The sequence below is a fragment of the Lycorma delicatula genome, chromosome 10 (genome assembly GCF_047948215.1).
Source record: "Lycorma delicatula isolate Av1 chromosome 10, ASM4794821v1, whole genome shotgun sequence".
Taxonomy (NCBI): domain Eukaryota; kingdom Metazoa; phylum Arthropoda; class Insecta; order Hemiptera; family Fulgoridae; genus Lycorma; species Lycorma delicatula.
In genome coordinates, this window is record NC_134464.1 from 84,236,510 (window position 1) to 84,260,741 (window position 24,232).

General features: G+C 28.3%; 1 protein-coding gene across 11 annotated transcripts in view; it reads left to right on the top strand.

Moving 5' to 3' along the window:
- The window catches only part of Lmpt (four and a half LIM domains protein limpet), a 913,540-nt gene extending 899,906 nt beyond the window's left edge, over positions 1-13,634 (top strand). For 2 of the 11 annotated variants that reach the window (XM_075376627.1, XM_075376626.1), the window contains 3 exons: positions 2,709-2,878; positions 10,631-10,817; positions 13,348-13,633. In XM_075376627.1, the coding sequence (XP_075232742.1) occupies positions 2,709-2,878; positions 10,631-10,817; positions 13,348-13,505 (515 nt within the window). In that variant the 3' untranslated portion in view covers positions 13,506-13,633. Of the gene's footprint in view, positions 1-2,708; positions 2,879-10,630; positions 10,818-13,347 lie in introns of all 11 variants that reach the window. The other 9 variants (XM_075376625.1, XM_075376628.1, XM_075376629.1 and 6 more) reach the window with 9 other exon arrangements.
- Positions 13,635-24,232: the final 10,598 nt, after the last annotated feature.

The window sequence follows — 24,232 nt, forward strand, 5'->3', positions numbered from 1 at the left end:
TCACTATTAAAAAACTCATTTTTTTTTATCTTGAATGCATGTAATAATTTTGTTATACATGGCCCGTTGGTATAAGTATGTAATTATAGTTAATATACAAAAAATAAATGCTAACCAACAATTGAAAATTGTTGTTACCATCAGTTGTTGGTAAGCGATTTTTTGTGTATATTAACTATAATGAAATGTATATATTTAAAATTGTATATATATGATGTTATATGTGTATATATATATAAAGGTTGATTTGTTGTAGTGTAAATCCACTTATTAAGTACATGTGATTACTTCTAAATTTAAATTCTTGTAGAATTTATTCTATAGATAACTATTATGTTGAGAACATTGATCAGTCGTTGTACTTTGTACCCTGGTACAAACAGGTATTCACAGAATACAGGTGAACATTGTGGTAGGGTATGAGAAATGATGTATGTTATGAAAGCTTTAAAAACTAAGGAGAGGGGTGAGAAAAGATAGAGTTGGAATTGTAACTGAATGTTAGTTTTAACGCAACCTGGCACCATACCAGATAACAATCTTAATGATACAATTAAATTACATTCCACGGTATCATCCACTTAGAATTACCTATCTCTGGATTGCATGTGGCTTTATTGCTTAAACCTATATTGCATTTTGATTTTACCATTAAGCTATGTTAGTTATTTATACTATCAAGTTCAAGGTCGTATCTATACTTTGTTTTACCACTGCTGAAATCAATTGAATTCTTATCTCGGTAAAACAAAACATTTGTTTAACATAATAAATAAAGACTAATCTGTTATATATCTTTTTAACTTTAAAAGTAATGTTTTTATTTATATTTAAATGTTGAAAATTTAGTTAAAATTCTATTTCATTAATTACTTGATATTTCAAGAATTTTGTTTTATTCTGGCTCACATATAACTAATGAGAAAAGGCAAAGTATATAATTAATTGTGTCATGATAAAAATCAATATGTTAAATAGTTGTTGCTTTACATCATTCTAATCTTTCTTATGACTATGTTGCATATATAAAACATCTGAAGTAAAAAGACACTAATCTTAGTGACTTTTTCGAAGAGGAATGATGTTCAATATACAAGTGCAAATGGTGAACAAAATATTTTGTTTAAAGGGTTGAATAAATATAAGGTTTTGAATATGGACTTAATAATAAAAAAAACAATTTTATACCAAATTTTCTCTTTTTTTAATATAAGCCTACCACAAGATGCTTATTATTCTTGAGGATGTCTACACTGGTTTTTTTTTAAAGAATGATTTTATTTCATTTCTAAATACAACATTCAGTAATGGGTATTAATCAATTATAATTCTTTAGTTACTTTTGAGGAATATCAGATAAACCATTCCTGATAAATATGATTAGTTGATTCTTAATGACCATGTTTATTAATAAAAACATCATTCAGGTGCAGTTGTGAGTAACAGTTGTATTGCATATAAGGTAATTACGAAAAATGGGTTTATATAATTTGTAAACTGGAAGTGAAGAAATAAACAAGGAAAAGGGATAAATTCATTTGCTTTTCCTTCTGCACTTCAGGTAATGGCCAGTGACCTAACCAAAAGAACTTGAATATACAATGAAAAATCCCATGCAGAGGTTAGGTTTAAAATCATTTCGAGCCATTCTATCCATAACTTATCTCTCAGGAGGTAACTTTGTTTTAACTGATCAATGATTTTACATTAACTAAATTAAATGCTTCAACAAGATTAAGTTTGAATTGAACTTGAATTCTGCATCATTTATATATAATATTTCAAATCACATAAAATTTTGTAAAGTCTGTCAGAATTTTAATAAATATATATAATTTATTAGTATTAAATTTATGCAAAATCGTATCTGTATATAATTTTATAGTCTCCTGGAAAGATTGTCGTCAAAATTGTTTGTGAATAAGTATTGTCAAAATTTTGTAATTGAAACACCAAAGTTTTTTTGGAAATGTGAAATTAATGTACCAATATTGAAGCAAATATAGTTTATATATAGTTTAGTTTTTTATCACACAAGCACAAGACAGTTATTTGTTAATTGAAGTTGAACATAACAATTGAAAAATGATGTTAACTACTTTATTGATTACTGTTTTTACATATGACCTTTTTCCCATTAATTCTCTGATAATGCTGATTTTTAATTATTATTTATAATTTGATGATATTTAAATTATTTTCATCAGTATACAAACAAAAAATATATAAAACTATAGATAGGCCTTCCCCTCTTTTTTAATCTGTAATTTTGAAAGAGTGTTGAAAAGATCATCCTCTTCTACCTATTAAATCTTTCTGGAAGATAAACAGATTTGAATGTATAAAAATTTGATTAATAATCTACTTATAATAAAATTGAAACTAAATAAATCCAACTTCAAAAACACTTACAACTCCACGCTATACAACCTTTTGAATGCTTTTATTATTGTGAATAGAAAACATGCCTTTAGATATATTTTAATAAATAAAGTGCAGTGATGAAATGACTGGCCAGTGATTAAACCTTTATAAAAAATGGTTATTTTCTAATTCCTTCAGTTTTGAAAATTTATTTTCTATAAAATGAGGAAATGAGGTTATACAATGAGCCAATGTTAATTTTATCTACATTAAAATTTTCAGTTTCATGTTCATATAAGAAGATTTCAATTTTTAAATATTTGTGATTTGTTTTGTGTGTTCAGGTACGAAGAAGATGGAATACAAAACGAGGCAGTGGCACGAACAGTGTTTCGCTTGTTGTGTATGCAAATCACCAATTGGAACCAAGAGTTTCATCCCTCGTGAACAAGAAATCTATTGTGCTACTTGTTACGAAGAAAAGTTTGCTACACGTTGCGTTAAATGCAACAAAGTAAGTAAAACCTTCAGTTAGTTTTATTTTTTATTTTCATTCGTATCCTGTTACTATCACATTATGAATAATTTTTTTTTATAGTGGTATGTGAATATTTCAGATGAAATTTTAATCTACAATCTTCTAGATGACTTATCTTTAAACATTATTGATTCTGCTTTTCAATATGTTTTGTAAATAACAGAAAAAAATATAGTATAAAATTATCACAGTAGAAGTCTAGATAGCCCGTTTTACATTCAATTTTGCACACTAGCACAGTTCTATCTGATGCAAAAGTACTTTGATAATACCTATCTTTCACTACCCAGCTTTAATTGGTGATCCGGCATAATATTTATAACATCACCACTTCATGTATTGTGCTGTTGCTTCTGAAATGTCATGCCAGTTTTTATCTTTTAATTATTTATAAATGTTTGTTACTTAAACCCTTGGTAAATATTTACAATTTTAAAATAAATTACAGTGGACTATAAACACAAATCTTAGTTATAAATCATTTGGGTCAATACAGACAGTTATAAGAACTGCTATAAGTACTACATTTCCCCTACTGTGGGTAATTCAAATCGATACTATCATTACATCACATATTAAAATATCAAGACACAATTTTTATCGAGAAAACTATTATTTTACTATTATTCATTACTATTATTAATTCATAGAATAATTGATTCGTATGAAATTCTAGAAATAATTAAGTAACTTGTTACATCCCTGTATCACCATGTTAAAATATCTTATTAATTAGAAACTCACAACAGAGATTACTGGGAGGCATTATCATCAAACATTTAAGGAAACCTATGTGATAACTAGATCAATAGTAAATATTAGACACAACATTAAAGTTTAAATTACGGGTAAAGAAAGAAAGTTATGTTTTTTTAAAATTCTATTTAAATGATTAAATGCAACATGATTTGTGTGATCAGACCAATATAACAACATTCTCATATTTTTATTTTTTTAAACAGTTTCTGGCAATCGAATTATTATTTGTATTGTAACTGGAATTATGGAAATCTAATTAATAAACATAAAAATTATTTATTTTTATTCAACTGAGAAATACAATTAGATAATTCACTATTTTTATTTAGAAAATAGAAAATTTTAATTACTTTTTCTTCTTTTATTAAGGAATTACTTCTTCATTCAAACTAAATACTTTTTCTTAAGTATAATGACAATCAATGTTTTTAATGTGTAATATACTATAAAATAGGAAGTTCAATTTATTACTATTTATCTCTTGATTTTATTTCCTCGACTGCTTTTATTTATTTCCCTTGGCATAAGTTTCTCCAGTCAATCACAGCAAAAAAATTGTAACATGAAAAAAGGGAAGAAGATATAAATATCACAAAAGCCATGATGTTATATTATTTATTACTTTACTAGAAAATTAATGGGATATTTATTTACAACTATTAACTATATTTATCACCATTTAAATAATTTTAAATTAATTGAATTTCTTTTCAGCTCGTAACTTTAAATAAAATGATTGAAAATATAGAAAACTGCAATTCTGTTCTAACAAGGTCAACAAAGTAATTTAAATCTGTTAAAAAATGGTTCATGTACAATATTTATTTCAGTTCATAGATTATAATTAATCTTAAACTGATTACCTGTCTGTAAATTTATTTATAGCATACATATGATGATGATCTTTTTTTTATGCCTACTACCTATTCATTTTTCTTTCTGATAAGTAGTTTGTTCCCTGTCCTATATAATGTTCTCTTTTCTTATTAAATTTAGTTTTTTGATTGGTGAATTTTGTTAAATAATGAATTGTAATTTATTTTTGTAGTTTACGATTATTATTAATACTGTCCGTATATTCCTAAAAACAATCTAATAATTAGACTAAATGGTAAAATTAATAACAAAATATGAGAAATCCATTTGTAAGCAAGGATAAAAATTGGTAGAACAAAAGCCATGAAAAATGTGTTTTATTATTTTTAAATGACAATCTGCATATGCGATAAAAGATCCAACAAATACGATAGCAGCTATTACATAATACAAAAAAATATTTTTAACATATTAATTGATTTTAAATCTAAATGAAAAAAATGTTACATTGAAAAAGACGTTAAAGATCTGAATAAACTGATGAATAAAGTTAGCGATTTTTATAAAAAAGCCATTCAAAGAAAGGTTAGGTTCCTTTTTTAATGAGTTTTTATTTTTTTCTAGAACAACACAACAATTTTTTTCATATATATATATATATTGGTGCTAACCAAAAGTTTGGGGAATTTGAATTTCGCTCGCGAACCATTTCTGGTACGACTTGCTGCCGCCAGATGTGGCTAACGGTACTCTTTGTGAATCAGTGTTCCAATAGCTGTGACGGTGAGAGGCTGCATTGCTGACTTTCGTGCGGTTGTGTAACGTTGTGTTTTGCTTCATGCTTAAAAAACTGGTGTAAAAACCCATCGCATGCTTGTGGAAGCATATGGTGACAATGCTATGAGTAAAAGTAAAACTTTTTTGTGATACAAACGATTCAAAGATGGACGAACGACAGTCGATGACGATGAGCGTTCAGGAAGGCTATCAACAAGCGCAACACCGGAAAACATCGCAAAAGTGCGAGAGGCTATTGTTGCAGATCGTAGATAAGCAATCCATGATGTTTGTGCAATCGTACAAATGTCATATGGGTCCGTGCAACGCATCTTGTCGGACAATTTGAACATGAAGCGCATTACTGCAAAATTCGTACCGAGACTGTTGAACAGCGACCAGAAACAAAAAGCTGTCTGTAGTGAATTGAAAAATTCAGCAAGATATGACCCTAACTTCTTCTCCAACATCATAACCGGTGATGAGACATGGGTGTACGGGTATGACCCTGAAACTAAGCAGCAGTCGTCGCAGTGGAAGTCGCAAAGTTCACAGCGACCAAAAATCTGAAGTCCATGATGATGGTTTTTTTCGACATCTAAGGAATTTGTTCCTCTTGGTCAAACTGTCAATGGGATTTTCTATTGTGAAGTTTTGAAGCGGTTACGCGAAAGCATTAGGCGCAAACGTTCAGATCTGTGGGGTAACAACAGCTAGGTTCTGCACCATGACAACGCGCCCGCGCACACATCGCTAGCCGTTCGGAATTTCTTGGCTTCCAAAAAGACGGTAGTGATTCCCCACCTACCCTATTCGCCTGACCTTGCCCCGTGCGACTTTTTTCTCTTTCTGAAAATAAAATTTCAATTAAAAGGCCGCCGTCGTATTAACACAATTGAGGAGATTCAGGAAGAAACGCTGAAGGTGTTTCGAACACTTTCACCTGCTTACCTCCAGGGATGCATGGAATCATGGGAAAAACGCTGAGTTCACTGTATCAATGCCCAAGGGGATTACTTTGAAGGAGACAGTGGAAATTATAAGTTATGGTAAGCTATTTTATTTTTATGGTAAAATTCCCCGACCTTTTGGGTAGCACCTTGTGTATATATATATATATATATATATATAGATATAGATAGAAAAATAAACTCATTTTTACTAGAAAGGAAAAGCATCATTTTATTTAAGTACAAATAAGTATGATTAATGGAATGTGGCAGCCTAACATTTTCAGTATGTTAATGAACCTGCAAATATGTAAGTACAGAGTTTGTTTGCACCAGTTCTTAAAATAAATCAAATTAATAGATAGTTTAAACCAGGAATCAAACTGTTTGTTGTACAATAAATGAAATATTTGGTGGATTTTAATGTTTTACATGAAAATATATTCTTTTTTTTATAATTACTGTTCACAAAATAAATCTTTATTTATGGTTCACATATATAATTATTTAATGTACTGAAGTTTCGAAAATCTTCCACTACTAAAATTAGTTGAAAGAGCTACATGTAATGCACAAATTGTATGTTTTTGCTTTTATATTGGAAAAATCTAAAATTACCTAACTTTTCTTAGTTCCGATTTTCTTATTTATTACTTCTATGGTTTGTCAGTTACATGTGTTTTCCATTATTCTGTTAAAATATTTTCTAACTGAGTGTACTATTATATTTCAATTAATTTGATTAAATCTTATCATTCTGTTTTATTCAAAAAAATTTATTTTCAACTTTTGTTGGTGTATATCCTCTTAAAATTAACTGTTTTTTATCTGACCTTTAAGGATCACATTTATAAAATTCAGACTTCTTTTCTTTTCCAATAACTTTTTATTGTTTAACTCATCTTTATTTTTGTCTCAACACTTCATTTATGATTTTGCTTTTTCTTTTGCTCTTCTAGACATTCAGATTCATCTATCCTTTTTTTAAAAGTTTGTCTGTTCAGAATTCTGATATTTGTTATAGTGAGTATTTTAAAATCCTTTTCTGCTTCACCAAACCAGCATTTTTGTTTGTATTTTTTCAAAAAAGTTAAAAATTTTTATCTCCTCTCATTCATTCTATACAGCTGTCCATAAAATTGTAATCTTCTTTTCTTAATTGTATGTTTATTTTTTTAAAAATCCTCTGTTTTTTTTAATTTATAAATATTGTTTTACATATTTTTGACTATGCATTTATCTTAATATTCTTTATTTTATTTTGCTGATTACCTTTTCTAAAAACTTTTGTAAACTCTTTTCCACATAGAGCTTCTGGAAATATTACTGTCTAGTAATCTCTCAGCTGTGTTACACTATTTCTAACATCTTTACTATAACTTTAATCCCTGTGTTTTTTGTTTTTTTTTTTTAATAAATTTGGTGTTGTTTTTTAACTCTTGTTTTTTCTTTAAAGATTTTGTTGGTTTGTGTTTTATTTTTGCTGTTTGGAAACCATTTTTTAATTTTTTTTTCGTAAGAAATTTGAAGCCAGATTTTTTTTGTGCATTCTTCTAACTTTTTAATTTTGATATTTGCTTTATCTGGATCTTTTAGCTAAGATAATTAAATCATTTAAAAAAACTAATGTTTTCACGTTCAGAGATTTTTATTTTGTTTTCATCAATTCTTAAAATTTTTAATTCTCTATTTCACTCTGATAACTTTTTCTATGGTGTAGTACAAAAGTATTGGTGATGGAATTTTTAAAATCATTTGTGTTAGAATTACTTTAATAATAATATTTAATGTTTTATTTTCAATTTTAAATCTTTGTAATATCTTAAATAGATTCTCTGTGTATTTAATCATATGCTTTTGGAAATCTAAAAAATTATCATTTCTGGATTATTGGTTTTTTGATATTGTAAAACCGAATTTAGGTTAAAAATTTATCTGGCGCAGCTTCTTCCTGGTTGAATTTTTTTCAGTTATGGGTTGAATTCTGTTAAACAGTACCCATAATAGTATTTTATATAGAATTAATAAAAGTGATACACCTCTGTAGTTATTCAAATCAATTTTATCTCCTTTTTTATTGAGAAGATGTATTTATACATTTTTCCTACTTCTTGGGATTTTCTACTTTTCCCATATTTCTTAATTTTTTTTTAATAATTTGTTATAAAATTCTTCTGTTGCATATTCAGAAACTATATTATCTTCACCACTGGTTGTTTTATTAATTTTTTGTTAAATTCATTTATTTCTTAGGTTTGGTGATTCTGTAGTTTGCATTTTATATTTATGTTTATTAAAATGTAAATATTTCTTTTGAATTTCAAAATATTAAGACTTCTGTGTTATCTTTTCATCATTAGTTTAGCTTTTTATTTTTAAAGTTAGTGCACACCGGTCGAAAACCATATCTAACTTGAATTAAAAAGTTTGACTTCTGTCAAACTTAGTGTGTATTACAAATGTTAATATAACATATGCCATACATATGTTAATATGTATTATGTTTAATAAAGTTTTCTTCAGTTAGTATATTAATTTAGCTGTTTATCATGTAGATTTTTTTGTTATAATATAATTATTTTTTTAATGAGCATTTTGCAATAAAATTAATAGTAATTTGTTAAACTGAACTTGTTAAACAACTATTTACTATTACACTAATTTTCTTCAAAAATAAATTTTTTCCCCATGCATGACAAAAGAAAATAATAGTGATTGAAATGTGTACAGTGATTAGAAATTTAATGTCAGGTTAAGTGCTGCATGAGATGACCAAATTGTCATAAGACCTTGCTTCTTTTGGTCAGTAAAATTATCTATACCGACTTGCTGTGATTTTTACACTTTCACTGTGTAGTGTTTTTCATATTACAGCATTATAGTTAGTTGTATACAACCATATATTAACAACAAATCAAGTACATTTAGTTAATAAATAATAAATTTAATTATATTTATGTACATTAAATTCAGTAAATCACATTATAACATACTGTTATCTAATTATCATATAATAATTCAGTACTCTTTGAATTTATTATTATTAATAAGTTATAATATAAATTAGATTAATATTGTTTATTCATAGACTGAATTAATTTATTTATAAAATAACAGTTATTTACATATAATATTCATGATTAGCCATGACATACTGTTAATTTCAACCTTTGATTTGTAACAGAAATTAACTTACACAGGTTTTCATATTATTATAAATGTAGTTTGATGGAAGATAACAGTTTAACATGATTAAATGTTAAGCAATTCACATTCAAAATAATGTTTCATTTTCTTTTAAAGGACCTTTTGGAGCTAATTAGAATCACCTTCTTCAGTTGAGAGATTAGTTTGCTGTTCTTAATGACAGCGTCTTAAAGGTTAGGATACCCCATAAAATATGTAATGAAATAATACATTCAATAGAGATTGTCTTTGTTCATTTAATCTTGTTGTTTACTATGTAGTATGTTGTGAGCCCATTAATAACAGCACTACCAGTAACTACACAGATGAAGCTGTTTCTAATTAATTTTGAATGTTCTGTTGGAAGAAAAAATCCTGTATTTTGATACAAGTTTTTTTAATATTTAATGATTTTAAAATATATTTAATTTTTTGGTATTACTGTTAATAAAAAGGAGCATATCTGCCTTACTTTATAACTTATGGTACATAAGAGGTTATGTGAAAATATTTCCAGTCTATATTTGAAGAAAAATAATCATTTATTTTAACAGACTTTTTAAAAAACAAGTTCTTAGTTTGATCCATAAGTTTTTTAAAATGCATGTTAAATTCTACTTTTCACCAAATTGGAAAATTTTATGTCTATTTTTTAAAGGAAGTTTCTTTAGTTGTCTGTTTAACTTAAATGGGAATTTTTTTTAAAGATACATTTTATTTTCTACATAGACAATTTAAAAATATTTACTTTTTTTTAATCATTGTTGCATAGTATCAAATTGTTGAGAAGAACATTGATGTACTACCAGATGTCATTCTGATAATCAAAGATCTTTGAATTTTTTGAATTCTGAAAAGTCAAAAAAATTACTTAGAAAACTTAATGAAAAAAAGTACATTCCAAAGAGCCTTGCTTATGCTTGCTTGCAGTTCCTTTTCATAATATCTCTTCATACCTCTTTCCTACTGGTAAGAGATGTTTAATGTTGTACTGTATATCTAAAAGAAAACTTAGCTAGATATTCTATTTGTAGGGTACAAACAATTTACATTGAATTTTAAAATAAAAATAATTAAAAGTGATATTGAAACTGCTGATGTTAGTATAATTCTGATTTCTTAAATCATAAAATCTATTTATTGATAAAGAAATTTAATAAAACAGATTTTATTAAAGATTATCTATCTTTAAAAGATTTTATTTTTTTAATGTATTTTATTTATTTATTTATTTTTTTAGATTATTACAAGTGGTGGTGTGACTTACAAAAATGAACCATGGCATCGTGAATGCTTTACATGCACAAATTGTAATACATCACTTGCAGGTCAACGCTTTACATCACGTGATGAAAAGCCATATTGCGCTGATTGTTTTGGAGAATTGTTCGCCAAGCGTTGCACAGCTTGCTGCAAACCAATTACAGGTATTTTTTTACTATTCTTTATTTTTACAAATTATTAAATAGATAATTTTAGTAAAGATTTATTCAAATAAAATAAATATTACTAATTTTAAAATCCGATATTTTCAGTTTTTGTCGAGTCCGTAATTGTAAAGTATATACAGTATGTGATAATACATGTAAAGTTAATTTGGTAACAGGACTTTTATACTTGACTTCTTTTTGATGACTTTATCTTTCATCTTTGTCAGTATAATAGAAAGAAGACAGATCTGTTCATTGTACAAAATGAATTTTATAATATAAATAGCAAGAATCCTGATGTACAGTTTATATATGTGGCTCTAGAAACGTTAATTCTGTTGGTTGTGATTTTGTGGCTGGCAACAGAACATACATGTTTAGCCTTCCCATCATCACCAGTATTTTCGTTGCAGAACTCTATACCATTAATAAGGCCTTTCATATAATTAGCGCAAAATTTTGACATACTCATATTTTTGTTTGCTCAGATTATAGGCAATTAGTGATGTGTAATCTCACACAGTTGTTCGTGAGATTCATATTGTGATATAGCAAATGACTAGACATAATACAAAAGTGAGGTTTGCTGAATCCCCAGCCATACAGGAATTTCAGGCAACGAGTGCACATATAGTGTGGCAAAAGAGGCTTGTTTTCAGCACTCTTTTACCAGTTGCATTGCTTCTAACAATCTTGTCTGTATTTTTGAAGATGGTAGTTCATGTTGAGTGGGATGCTGCCATGAACAATAAACTTCATCTAATTAAGGACAGTACTTCACCATGGAGCTCCTAATGCAGTAATAACCGTCAAGAGGAGGTTATTCTTTGCCATTTGCAAATAGGACACATTAGGCTCACTCATCGATATCTGATGATTCAAACAGAAACACCAGTTTGTGCTCACTGCGACTGCCAACTAACAGAGCACCACATTTTTGTGGAATGTATCTATTATGTGACATTGTGTCGCAAGTTTAACCTAGGTGCTAACATGAACACTATTCTAGGGGATAATGAAATGTCTTGTTTTACGATTTCTTAGGGGTGTCTGCTTATATACAAGTATTTGAATTACTGTAGTGTGTTCCAGCTATTCATGCTATTTGCCGCAAAGCAGATGGTAATTTTATTACTTTAATTAATATATATATATATATATATATATAATGTGATATATACCTTTGTTTATTATGTTGTGTTGGGGTAATGAAAACATGAAAGCATATTTCGCCCAGAAAAACCCAAAAATAAATTATTTTTCAACAGGTTTCAAAAAATACCATTCATTTTACTTAATTCTGATAATTTCCTGATAGTTTATTCAGTTCCAAACATCTTTAAATATTTCAATTGTTTTTTATTTGTGCTTCTACTTTTTACTTTTCCTTCCATGATCCATAGATGAAGATGCTTTCTATATAGAATAAACCCCAACTATAATATTTACTTTTTCATATTCATCTGCTATTCTTCTTGATTATTCTCATTTCATCCATCTATCTCACTTACTCCATTCTTGCCCAGAATTATATTTTAAAATTATTTAGGTACCTCTTTTCCTGAAACCTTTTTCCTGTAGACAGGACTACAGTTCAACTAAGAAAAAGAATTGCTTATATAATCAAATCTGCTGCTTCTGTTTTAGTAATTGAAAGGAAGTACGCAGTTAATTTCTATATAAACACTATTTTTTTGTTTTTTTTTCTTATAGCATTAACATAAAAAAACAGCCGAGTTATTTTTTTGTATTACTATTTCCTATTAAATTTAAACTATTATTATTATATGAATTACTACTATATATGTATGTTAAAGTAAGTAATATTTAAAAAAAAAATAGTACTCTTAATACTCTCAATATTATACCCTTTGTGATATTGAGACAATAGTAACATTTAAATCACTAAGACATTAACAAAGAAATGGTTTTATAGCAACGATATCACTATTCAGCAAATGCAACCTACAGTAGTAGATTGGATTTAGATTTCAAGAATAGAAGCTCCAGTTTTATCTTATAAGCATTTCAATTATTAGTTTGGCTTTCTGCAGAACAACTAAGTTCTAGACAGTACCGCCAGGAAAGTTATCACCATGTTGACCTACAATAAGGAAGGACATGTCAGTTATAAGGTGTCAGCATGGTGTTGAAAGATCAAATTTGGGTGATAACTGATCAACTCCTACAGTGTCATATCAAAAAAAAGGATTGGGAAAATTTTAAGAAAGGGTGAACATTAGCTTACAGAGAATAGAACTGAGGTAGATAAACGTATTTCAGAAGTAACGGATCAGATAGATTTATGGAGATCTTTTTACAACAATGAATGATACAGATATTTGATAATTACGAATCTTCTAATTTAAAAAAAAAATACTTTTTTTTAAAATTGAATTCTTTTTAATATTAATTTAATTATTACTTTAATTTATGATTTTAATATTTTTTAAAAAATTACCTATTTTTAAAATAATAATTTTTTTGTAAATTAACTGTAATTAATTAATTTCATTTTCTGTTTTAGGAATTGGCGGTACTCGTTTCATCTCATTTGAAGATCGACACTGGCATAATGACTGTTTCATTTGCGCAACTTGCAAAACATCACTGGTTGGTCGTGGTTTTATTACTGATGGAGATGATATTATTTGTCCAGATTGTGCTAAGGCAAAGCTCATGTAAACAACTTATATACATATAAATATTAAATGAAGAATCAATGAATATTAATTAATTAAAGGCACTATATATAATAAAGAATAACAAATTTTTACATACATATATATATATATATATATATATATATATATATATATATATATATATATATATATATATATATATATATATATATACATATAAGTAGAAATATAAACTCATATTTATCTCTATATATTCTTATTTTTATTTTTAAACCATGACTCTTGAACAATGTAACATTTTATTTTATTTATTATCATCATTATTATAAACACAAAATGTTATGTGTTAAGTATTTTAATTAAAAAAATATTAATACTTCTTTTTTTCTTCATTATTAGTTTCTATTGATAGATGGCAATTATTCCATTAAACGTTGTGATTACCTTTTTCTTCAAAACTTCCTAAAGAAGAATTTATAAGTACAGTAAAATCCTTTTTATCCTGAACAGGGAGAATTAAAATCAATCTGGATAATCCAGGAATTAGAAGTTTCAGTTAATCATGTAAAATGTTAAAAACTGATCCATTACCGATGATGATTTATTTTTAAAATTAATTTTTCATATTTATTAAATAAATTAATTAAAAGAATAAAAATCAAGGTGCTTCTACAGAAACTATTCATGAAACAATCATGTAAGTGTTTATTCACCTTAATTAATATTATTGTTGTATTGATTGGTGTTCTAAATAAATTAAAAATTTATTGAATTTAATTAAAAAATGGATCTTTTCATTCATTTAAAAATTGCTGTTCTTTATTTATCTTTGTTTAACTACAGTGTCATTAGTGGTTTTGTTAACATTTTCAAACTACTTTAACCCATTATTTTTAATTTTTATTTTAACACAAAGAAGTCATTTTTAAAACTCAAGAGAAATAAATCCATTATGCATAAACAGGGTTTACTGTATAATATTTATTTATATCCTATTTTTAATTGTATATATATCATATTATATTATAATATGTATATCATCATTATTTAAGTAATTATTTATATTAATACAACTAGGTGTTCTTTTATCTTAAAAAAATAAATTGCTTTTAATTTAACTAACAACATATAAAAAGATAATAATTATAAAAACAAGATGTATGTTTTTGTTAAGCTTATTACACACAGTTATAAGTATTTGGGTAGAGATATTATAAACAACAAAATGCCTTTAGAAAATTTTATTCTGGTGTAGTGATTTGCCACTTCTATCTTTAATATATATAATTTTAATGTAATGCATCGTACCAATATAATTTTACCACCAAAGTAAACTATAAAAAATTTATCGGATTGCTTTTTTTAGAAACATATTATTCATTTTTTTTAAATATCGCTTAAATTTTTTTATTTATTTCATTTGCTATGTAGTGCAGTACTTGCTTTGTATTAACATTTATGCATTTTGAAAATACTCAATCGTATTATTGTATTTTTTCAATTTTTTTTTGTTAGGTTAGCCTTATTCCAATATTTACAACATGAATTATTATTTTACTTCTTATTTTTAACGCTGTCAGTAATGTAACAATAATGATTATAATATTATTTTTATGATAACTTATAAATGCTTGTTATATATTTTAGTCATTCTGTAAATAATAGTTGTTTTACTGAATTTTTTTTTGTTTTATCTCTTATTATTGTTTTAATAATTATGGTTTTAAATTTATTTCAAGAAATATACGTATTATTATTATTGTTGTTATTATATGATAAAGTTTATTGTTAAAAATATTAAATGTATATAATAATATTATGATAAAATTGTAAAATTTTCTAATTAATCTTATTTAGTGGCAAATCAAAAATAAAACTTAATTATGATTTTTAAAAAAATGTAAAATTTTATAATCTGTAAAATTACACATGCCTTCATTCTTTAAGTTTTTAAATATATTTTACAATTATATTTTTTTTATAAAACCTTAATTGCCTTATATAATTATAATAAAAATTATATTGTAAGGTTAAATAAATTGTTGCTAAAAAATTATATATTTTTAATAATTAAATAATAATATAATTAATTAATAAAAAATTCTAATTAATTATTAAATAAATTTTTTTATTTCACTTTGATAAATCATCCAAAAAGTAAGAATTGATAGGCTATGAAAAAATATTAAATAACTAAAAAATGTTAATATTATGATCTTAAAAAATAGCTAGTATATTAACTCCATAGATAAAAGAAACAATTATTAACCTGCCAGGTTGGTATAGTTATATATCAGCTGATTTCAAAGTTGAAGTTCTGAGGTTCAAATCCTAATAAAAGTTACTTTTATTTAGATTTGAATACTAGATCGTGGATACTAATATTCTTTGGTGGTTGGATTTTTCAATTAACCACACGACTCAGGAATGATCAACCTGAGTTTGCTCAAGAATACACAGTTACAGGTACAGTTACATTATAATGGTAAATCGCTAATGACTTTAATGTTGATGCAACTATAAAAAAAAGAAATTCAATTATCTGTATTAAATCACATCTGAATAATAGAAAAAAAATTGAGTTGCTTAACAGTCACATTGTAAATCATTAACATATTATTTATGATAGATTTTTTAAAAAAGGTCTGTTTTTTATATTCAAATATCATCAAAGTTATAACTTTTAGCCTATTCTTTACTTTTATGGATGTGATGCATGTAAATAATGTTAATAAATTCTATTTCAATTAATATATTTTATGAATATTAATCTTTATTTTAGTGATTCAACAATTTTCATGATAATAATAATAATACAGGTATATTTTTACAGCTTATCAAATATTTGATATAATATTAATCGTAATGCATATAACAATTAGCTAAATTGCCTATGATGCCTAAATTATCTATATTATTATTATTATTGTAATTAAATTTAGTAATAAATGTAGAGAAAATATTATAAATATTAGAGGCCTTATATGGCATTATTATTGTTAGATGTAGCATAACACTTATTGTTATAACTTAAAAAAAGAAGATGTAGGTTTTATGACTATATATTAACAGTACCACTAACTTATATTCTAAAAGAAAACATATAGTTATAAATTTTTAAAGAAATAAAAATATATGTGTAATATTTTTGAAAATGGAAACGCTTATTTTATTGTTATTTTATATAAAACATGTAATAAAAATGTTGTTGCACTATGCTTTTGTTTAATTGAGATTTCTTTTTTACATATCAATGGACCATCAAAAAAAAATTATTTAAAAGAAAACAATTTAACAGTGATAAAATATCATTTATAATTTAATTTTATTGATGAATTCAGTTTTTATTTATAATGACATTATACAACATACATATATCGAAACTTTTTTTTTAATATAAATAAATTTACATGTTCATGAAATCAGTTCATATAAATACAATGCAAAATTTTCTAATAATTTACTTATTAACTTCACTCAACATAAGTAATTACACATTTAAAGCCTGTCATCACTTTTAGTCATTAGTATCAATTTAAGTTTCTTAGACATTATAGGTAAAAATGAACTCACCAACAATTAATTACTGTAGAGAAATATATTTTTCTGTAATTAATTTAAACGAATACTGAGTAACATTCAACACTTTTATTGTGCTCTTTTTATATTATAAAAAATATATGGTATAACAAAATATTTATTTTATTAACAAGTAAAAAATAGTATTACTTAAAATCGGTGCTATTTTAAAATATTGAAAAATAGTATCGCACTTGTTTTATTGTTAGACATATCACATGTTAACAAAATATGTACATAATAAATACTGTTTATTTATATAAAAAAATAAACATTTTAAAATAGTCGCATACATTAAATATTTTCTTTTCTTTAATTACATGGTACTATTTTATATGTAATTGTTTTAATTTATTATTTTAAAGCATAATATTATATTGCATAATTTGTAAATTAATTTATTAATAGAAAATTATTTTAATATATATTTATCTAAATTATTCTATATTTTCTAATTATTCTATCTTTTTTTTTTTTTTTGTAATTTTATTGTATTTATTCAAATGGATTGTTCTGAACCAATATTTTATTTAATAAGTATTAAATTTTAATAGTTTTATTTATTTATCATTAATATTTTTTAAATATGTTCTATATAATTCATGTATATGAATAATAAAAATTTTAATAACTATATGAATAATGATAATAATATTATTATTATTATTATTACACATAAGTAGTCTTGCAGTGAACTACATATCAAATAAAAAGAAATTGTTAAAAGTTATGCCACTGCCTTTGTATGAAAAAATATATATTATTAATAAAATCACTGCTATTTTTGTATCAGAGTAATACGACTTATCAGAAGTATTTTTATTGTTTTTTTTTTTTTAATTTATCCTAATTTCCTGGTACAATTATTTTTCATTTTTCATACACGCCATCACAATAAGCATGGATTCCATGAAACTTCATTTGCTAAAGGTATTTTGTGATCTTGTCACAGATGGTTCTAGCCACTACTTCTAGACATTTTTTTTTAGTTTAATAAAAGTATAATGGAGCCTTATATAAAAGCACTCACTTATATTCAATAAGAATTTCAAGAGAAAGACTGCATCAGAGTATATGATGACTATTGTGTAATCAGAAAATGTCAGTAAAATTTAAAAACCAATATGAGTTATTATTTTCTTATATTTACGGACTGGTCAGAGCCGGCTGTACAAATATTATAATGTAAAATTTAATCATGGTTTACCACCCCCCCCCCAAACATAGTACATTCAATAATTCCAAAGACAAATTACTAGAAATATTATTTATTCAGTGAGATAAATTCTACTTTTCAAAATAATTCCTGGCTACATTTTTCATCTTTTTATTAGCTTTCTAATAAAACTCTAAGAAGAGTTGTTCACCTTGACTCCTAGGCAATTCTTGTACTGCATTAGGTTTTGAATTTTTACCTCACAGGCGAATTCAGATGTTTGCATTCCATACTCTGATTAAGATTTCACTTAAAAATGATGAATCCAAGTTTCATCACAAGTTATTATGTGATCTAAAAAAGCATTACCTTCTGCTAAAAACTGTTGTTTAAGTTTTGTACACATATGAGTTTGGTTATCCTTGTGATTTTCAGTCACTGTGTTCAACTTGAAGATGCATTTTAGTACTCAGTTTAACAATAATAGAATGAAAAATGTATTCTCAATACAAATTTATTTGTATTCTCAATACAAAAATTTATTTTATTTCCAAATTTTTATGTGTCTCCTCTTGTGAAAAAGATCATTAATGTGATTCTGTAAAGTATCAGTTGAAATTTCTCCAGTAATGAAAATCTGTGACACTTTCTGCCTCTTTTAAACTGTTCATTTACTTATAAAAATGTGGATGGTTGGACACCCTTTTTACCACACTGTTTTAAAATCGATAAGTAATTTTGGACAATTTTACAATTTCAGAAAATAAATTTTTATCACAGCATGCTGTGATTTCAAGCGGAACTGACACTTCCGCTTGAAATAGTACTTTGAAATAAACAAGAGGTTATAATAGCCAGCCTCTGTGGTACAAGTGGTAGTATCTTGCCTTTCATCAGGAGGTCCTGGGTTTGATTCCCGGCCAGGCACGGCATTTTCACATGCTAAAAACTGTCAATTCATTTCATCCTCTGAAGCAATACCCAACAGTAATCCCAGAGACTAAAAAAAGAGGTTGTAATTGATATTTTCTATTTTAGGAAGGCTACTTTAACATCAAACCAAAAAATTTAAAACCCACAAGAGTTAACAAATAAATTATGGCTTGTTTATGAATTAATTTTGTAAATTATTGTCACATCAGTCAATTTTATTCAATAAGACTGATAAAGGGTTAACTTCACATTCATGCATAATAGAATAATTATAATTATGACCTAACACAACAAAATTTCTTATTTACATAAGTAATTGAAAATATAATCTTTGTAAAAAAAAAAGATTACAAAGAAACTAGCAATAATGTTATGAAATTTTCATCCAAAATGGCATTTAGGAATCCTTCACTAGTAATTAATGCCACTTTAGAGAAAGGGGAACTTTATGAAATTTTAAAATGATAAATTAGATTTAAAGTGCTTTAATTTTTTATTTTTCATAATATTTTATTCAGACAGGTGTATCTCAGCATTATGTTGTAATACTGAAGAGGGGGATGAAAATGTGGTATGGGGTTCCTAGATGGAAGGATATTACTCAAAACTCATTTTATTGTATTCTACAATTCCTTATTATGGTAAAAAAAAAAGTATAAAATTTAATGAATAAAGTAAAAACTTTTGGTAGATTTTCATAGATACAATTGTAAAATTAGCTTGAACTATATTTCCACGGCACTATTGATTCTTATGCTGTACTCTCATAAAGTTATGCAAATACTTTGTCATCATACAGGGTCCGGCATATAAATCTGACAATTTTGTAGTAATTGTTATGTTGGCACCACTGTCAATGAGAAGGCGGGAGTGTTATACATCGACAGGTTTATTCAAGCTATTTCAGTAGCCTGTATGTTGTGGTCGGATGAACAACGAGCGTTTGTGATTGTAGCCTATTTTAAAAATAATGACTCTGTTATTGTAACACAGCGTTTATTTCGCAGACATTTCAATTCAAATCCACACGCGTCTGTTCCTAGTAGGAATACGATATTGTTGTGGGTGAAGAATTTTAGGAACACATAGTCTGCTTTAAAAATGAAACCAGCAGGACGAAAACGGACTGTGAGAACGCCTGAAAACATTAACGCTGTAAGGTTAGCTGTTACGCAGTCTCCACGACATTCAGCAGCGAGACATGCTGCTGCACTAGCCATTTCTGATCGAAGTGTATGATGAATTCTTCATGCCGGCTGAAATTCCATCTGTAAAAACTTCCCAACTACTCTACAACTTCCAACAACTACTAAACATCTACCCAACAACAACCGAATATTTATCCACCAACTACACAGCTATCGAACAACTGTCAGACAACTACACTAAAACTACCACAACATTAACCAACAACTACCGTCAACTACATAAAAACTTTCCCTGATTACCCAACAACCACCCAATAAATACCCAACAACGATTAAACCCTACCCAAAAACTACACAACTACCGTAAAACTACCAATCAACTACCCAAAAAATACCTAAAAACTGTACAACTAACCAACAATTACTCAACTACATAAAAGCTACCCTACAACTAAACAACTACTACCTGTCAAATATACAACAACCCAATAACTATGCAACAAGTTCCAAATATCTCCCCAACAACTACCAAAAAACTACTCAACAAGTACCTCATACCTATCTAAAATCTACCAATCACTCACCCAACAACTACTGAACAAGTACCCAACTAAAGCAGGAAGTCAGGGAGTTATGATGAGGGGGGAGGAGTTAGTTTGGGTGGGTAGGTTGGTGTGGGGGGGGGAGGAAGGTAGGTAGGTAGGTAGAGGTGGTTAGTTAGTTAGGTGTGTAGGTTGGGAGGAAGATGGGTGGGAAGGTGTGCAGTAGAGTAGGTGAGAAGGTGGGGGTAGGTGTTGGATAGTAGTTGGAAAGTTAGTGGGCTTTTTGGGTAGTTGTTCAATAATTTTGGTGCAGTTATTGGGTTTTGCTTTGTAGTTTTTGGGTAGTTGTGAGGTAGTTTTTGGGAGGTTGTTGGGTAGTTATTGGGGAGTTGTTGAATAGTTGTTAGAAAGTAGTTGTGTAGTTGGGTAGATGTTTGGTAGTTGTGTATTTGCTCAGTTGTTGTTTGTTACATTTTGAAATTTGTTGATTAGTTGTTAGGTAGTGTGAGGTACTTCTTGAGTAGTTGTTGGGTAGATGTTGGGAACTTGTTGGAAAGTTTTTAGGTGGTTGTTTGTTATTTGATGGATAGTTGTTGTGTAGTAGTAGGGTAGTTTTTGGGTAGTTATGTAGTTGTTAGGTAGTTTTTTGGGTAATTGATTGGTAATTTTTGGATAGTTGTGTAGTAGTTATATATTTGTTTTGCAGTTGGTGGGTAGTTGTTGGCTAGTTGATGAGTAGTTTTTGGGAAGCTGTTGGGTAGTTTTTAAAATATGTTGGGTAGTTTTTGGGTTGTTATTTCATTGCTATTGGGTAGTTGTTGGCTAGTTGTTTGGTATTTGTGTGGTAGTTGTGAGTTACTTGTTGAGTAGTTGTTGGGTAGATATTGAGAACTTGTTGGATTGTTGCAGGGTGGACGTTGGGTAGTTGTATAGTTGTAGGGTAGTTTTTGGGTTAGTTGTGTATTTGCTGGGTAATTTTTGGTTAGTTATGTAGTTGTTTGGTAGTATTTGGGAAGTCGTTAGGTAGTTTTTGATAATTGCTATGTTGTTGTGTAGTTTTTGGGTAGGTGTTGGGTAGTTTTAAGTAGTTGTCAAGAAGTTTTTGTGTAGTTGTTTGGAAGTTGTTGGATAGTTGTGTATTAGTTATGTAGTTGTACAGTTGTTGGGTAAATTTTGGGTAGTTTTGAGAAGTTGTGGAGATTGTCATTGGGAAGTAGTTGTATAGTTGTTGGGATGTTTTTTGGTAGGTGTTGGTTAGTTGTGTGCTAGTTTTCGGGTTATTCTGATGTAGTTGTCTAAATGTTAAATCGTTTTTGTGAAGTGGTAAGGTTGTTCTTAATTGGTTTTCAGGTAGTTGGTGGGAAGTAGTTGAGTTGTTGCTGTTTGATGGGTAATTTTAGGGTAGTTTTTAAGTAGATGTTGGATAGGGTTTTGGTTGTTGTGAGGTAGTTTTTGGATAGTTGTGTAGTAGTTATATTGTTGTTGTTTAGTTGTTTTGCAGTTGGTGGATAGTTCTTGACTAGTTGATGTGTAATTTTTAGGAAGCTGATGCGGTTGTTGTCTTCCAGTTGAGTTGTGATCTATATTAAGAAGTCCAATCTGAGGGCAGATAGTTTACTGACTTCTCTTCGTGTAAGGCCAAAGTATTTGTTGATGTTCAACGTTGTTATAAAGGCCGCTTGTTTGGACACGCAGCTGAACTGTGTAATCATCAGGTGATAGTGTGCTTCCACATTACAGATGAGACTCATAAACGAGAGGAGCATCCTAAGAAGTCGGGTGGCCCGACTTGTGTTAAATGCAGACATCTTCGGAAGAACCATAACACTCTGTAAAAATATTTATTGTGAGCATTATAACCAGGCTCTTGTAATGTATTACTATTTAAAATCGTTAGATTGTTAAAATTCAGCAATTAATTGCGTAGGGAGCTTACATTGCACAGATTGAAATTGCCGAGACCGCCATGCGCAGAGGGTTGGATGTTGTATAGTTGCAGCATCCTATGTTGTATCCGGTGAACTGCCAGGTTTTTCTAGTTGGAAAAGATTTTATTTTGGTTCTGTTAGCATGTCTGTTGCACTGTACAGAAAGGAACTTCATTTGACAGTTCGCAAACGATGGTCACGTTGTTGTTCTTGCGGAAGATCAGAACTTGCTCTGTATGATGCAAGTTCATATTATCAATATAGCAGTCTTGCTGATCGTCTTCTTGAGGTCTGGTATAAAATCCTACGATACACTGGCACTACGCACTGGCTAGTCGAGTTTTGTTTGTGCGGATGTGAATGATAAGTCACTTTTGTGGCATAGCGGCCTCAACGATGATTGCGGTGAATTAATTGAGGGCTTTTTCACACAACAAAATCTGCAGGTATATAATGTACTTGGTGAGTTGCCTACTTAATTAGGTATGGTGACTGGCGTCCGATTTTTGTTTGGTGGAACGAATTCATGGGCAGTCATGGGGAAGATACTGTAAAAGGGTTGTCCGAGGGCAGTGTGTTGGTTAGTTATTGTGAGTGGTGGAGTTTGATTCCTTTCTGCAGCTGAGGTTGCTAAGTGGGTGTGGCGTCGTGGCTTATGCTTACGATGGTCTCTTGCTGGACGTGGGAGGATCGTGGAAGGAGGTATAATTCCAAGCCGCTCAAGCATGAAAAATATACGAGTAAAGGGTCACCACATAAGACGTCGTTTAGCTCGGAGAAGACCACGATGATGCTCCTCAACCACCGTTTGGCTGTGAGGCAGCCAGTTGGCGTATTGATTTGATACAGAACCAATTATAAGGGGGATCACTATTTCTAATTTTTCTGACTACCTGTTCATCCAATCCAAAACACCCCCGAATCTCCACCGATCTGGGCCTCGGCCATCTCCTGACCCCAAATCCAAAAAACCCCAAAAATTACCCTCTGCCCAAAAAAACCCTTCGCCAGGTCAAATCCTTCAGTTTCTAGTCGTTTCACGCCATTTCTGACCTATCGTACCCCTATCCAACAATACCCTACCCAAAAAACGTGAAACGCCTAGAAACGGACAGATTTGACCTTGCGAAAATTTTTTTGTTGGAGGGAGTGATTTTTGGGTTTTTTTGGATTTGGAGTCAAGGGAAAGCGGTGGAGATCCGGGCGGTTTTTGTTCTAGAACGAACAGGAAGTCAGAAAAATTAGAAAAAAGGGATTTTCCTTAAAATTGTCTTAGTGAGGACTTAAAATATATTTCGTGTTCGTAACATCGATGCGCCGACTCGCTGCATGACACTTTAGCTCCAGTATCCTGCATGCTGCTGTATCTTGGAATTCAACGTCTGCTCACGAGTATCCATCGACTAGCAGGAGACCATCGTCAGCCAGGTGGTTGTCTTCCACGTGAGTTTTGAACTATTTTAAGGCGTCCAATCTGAAGA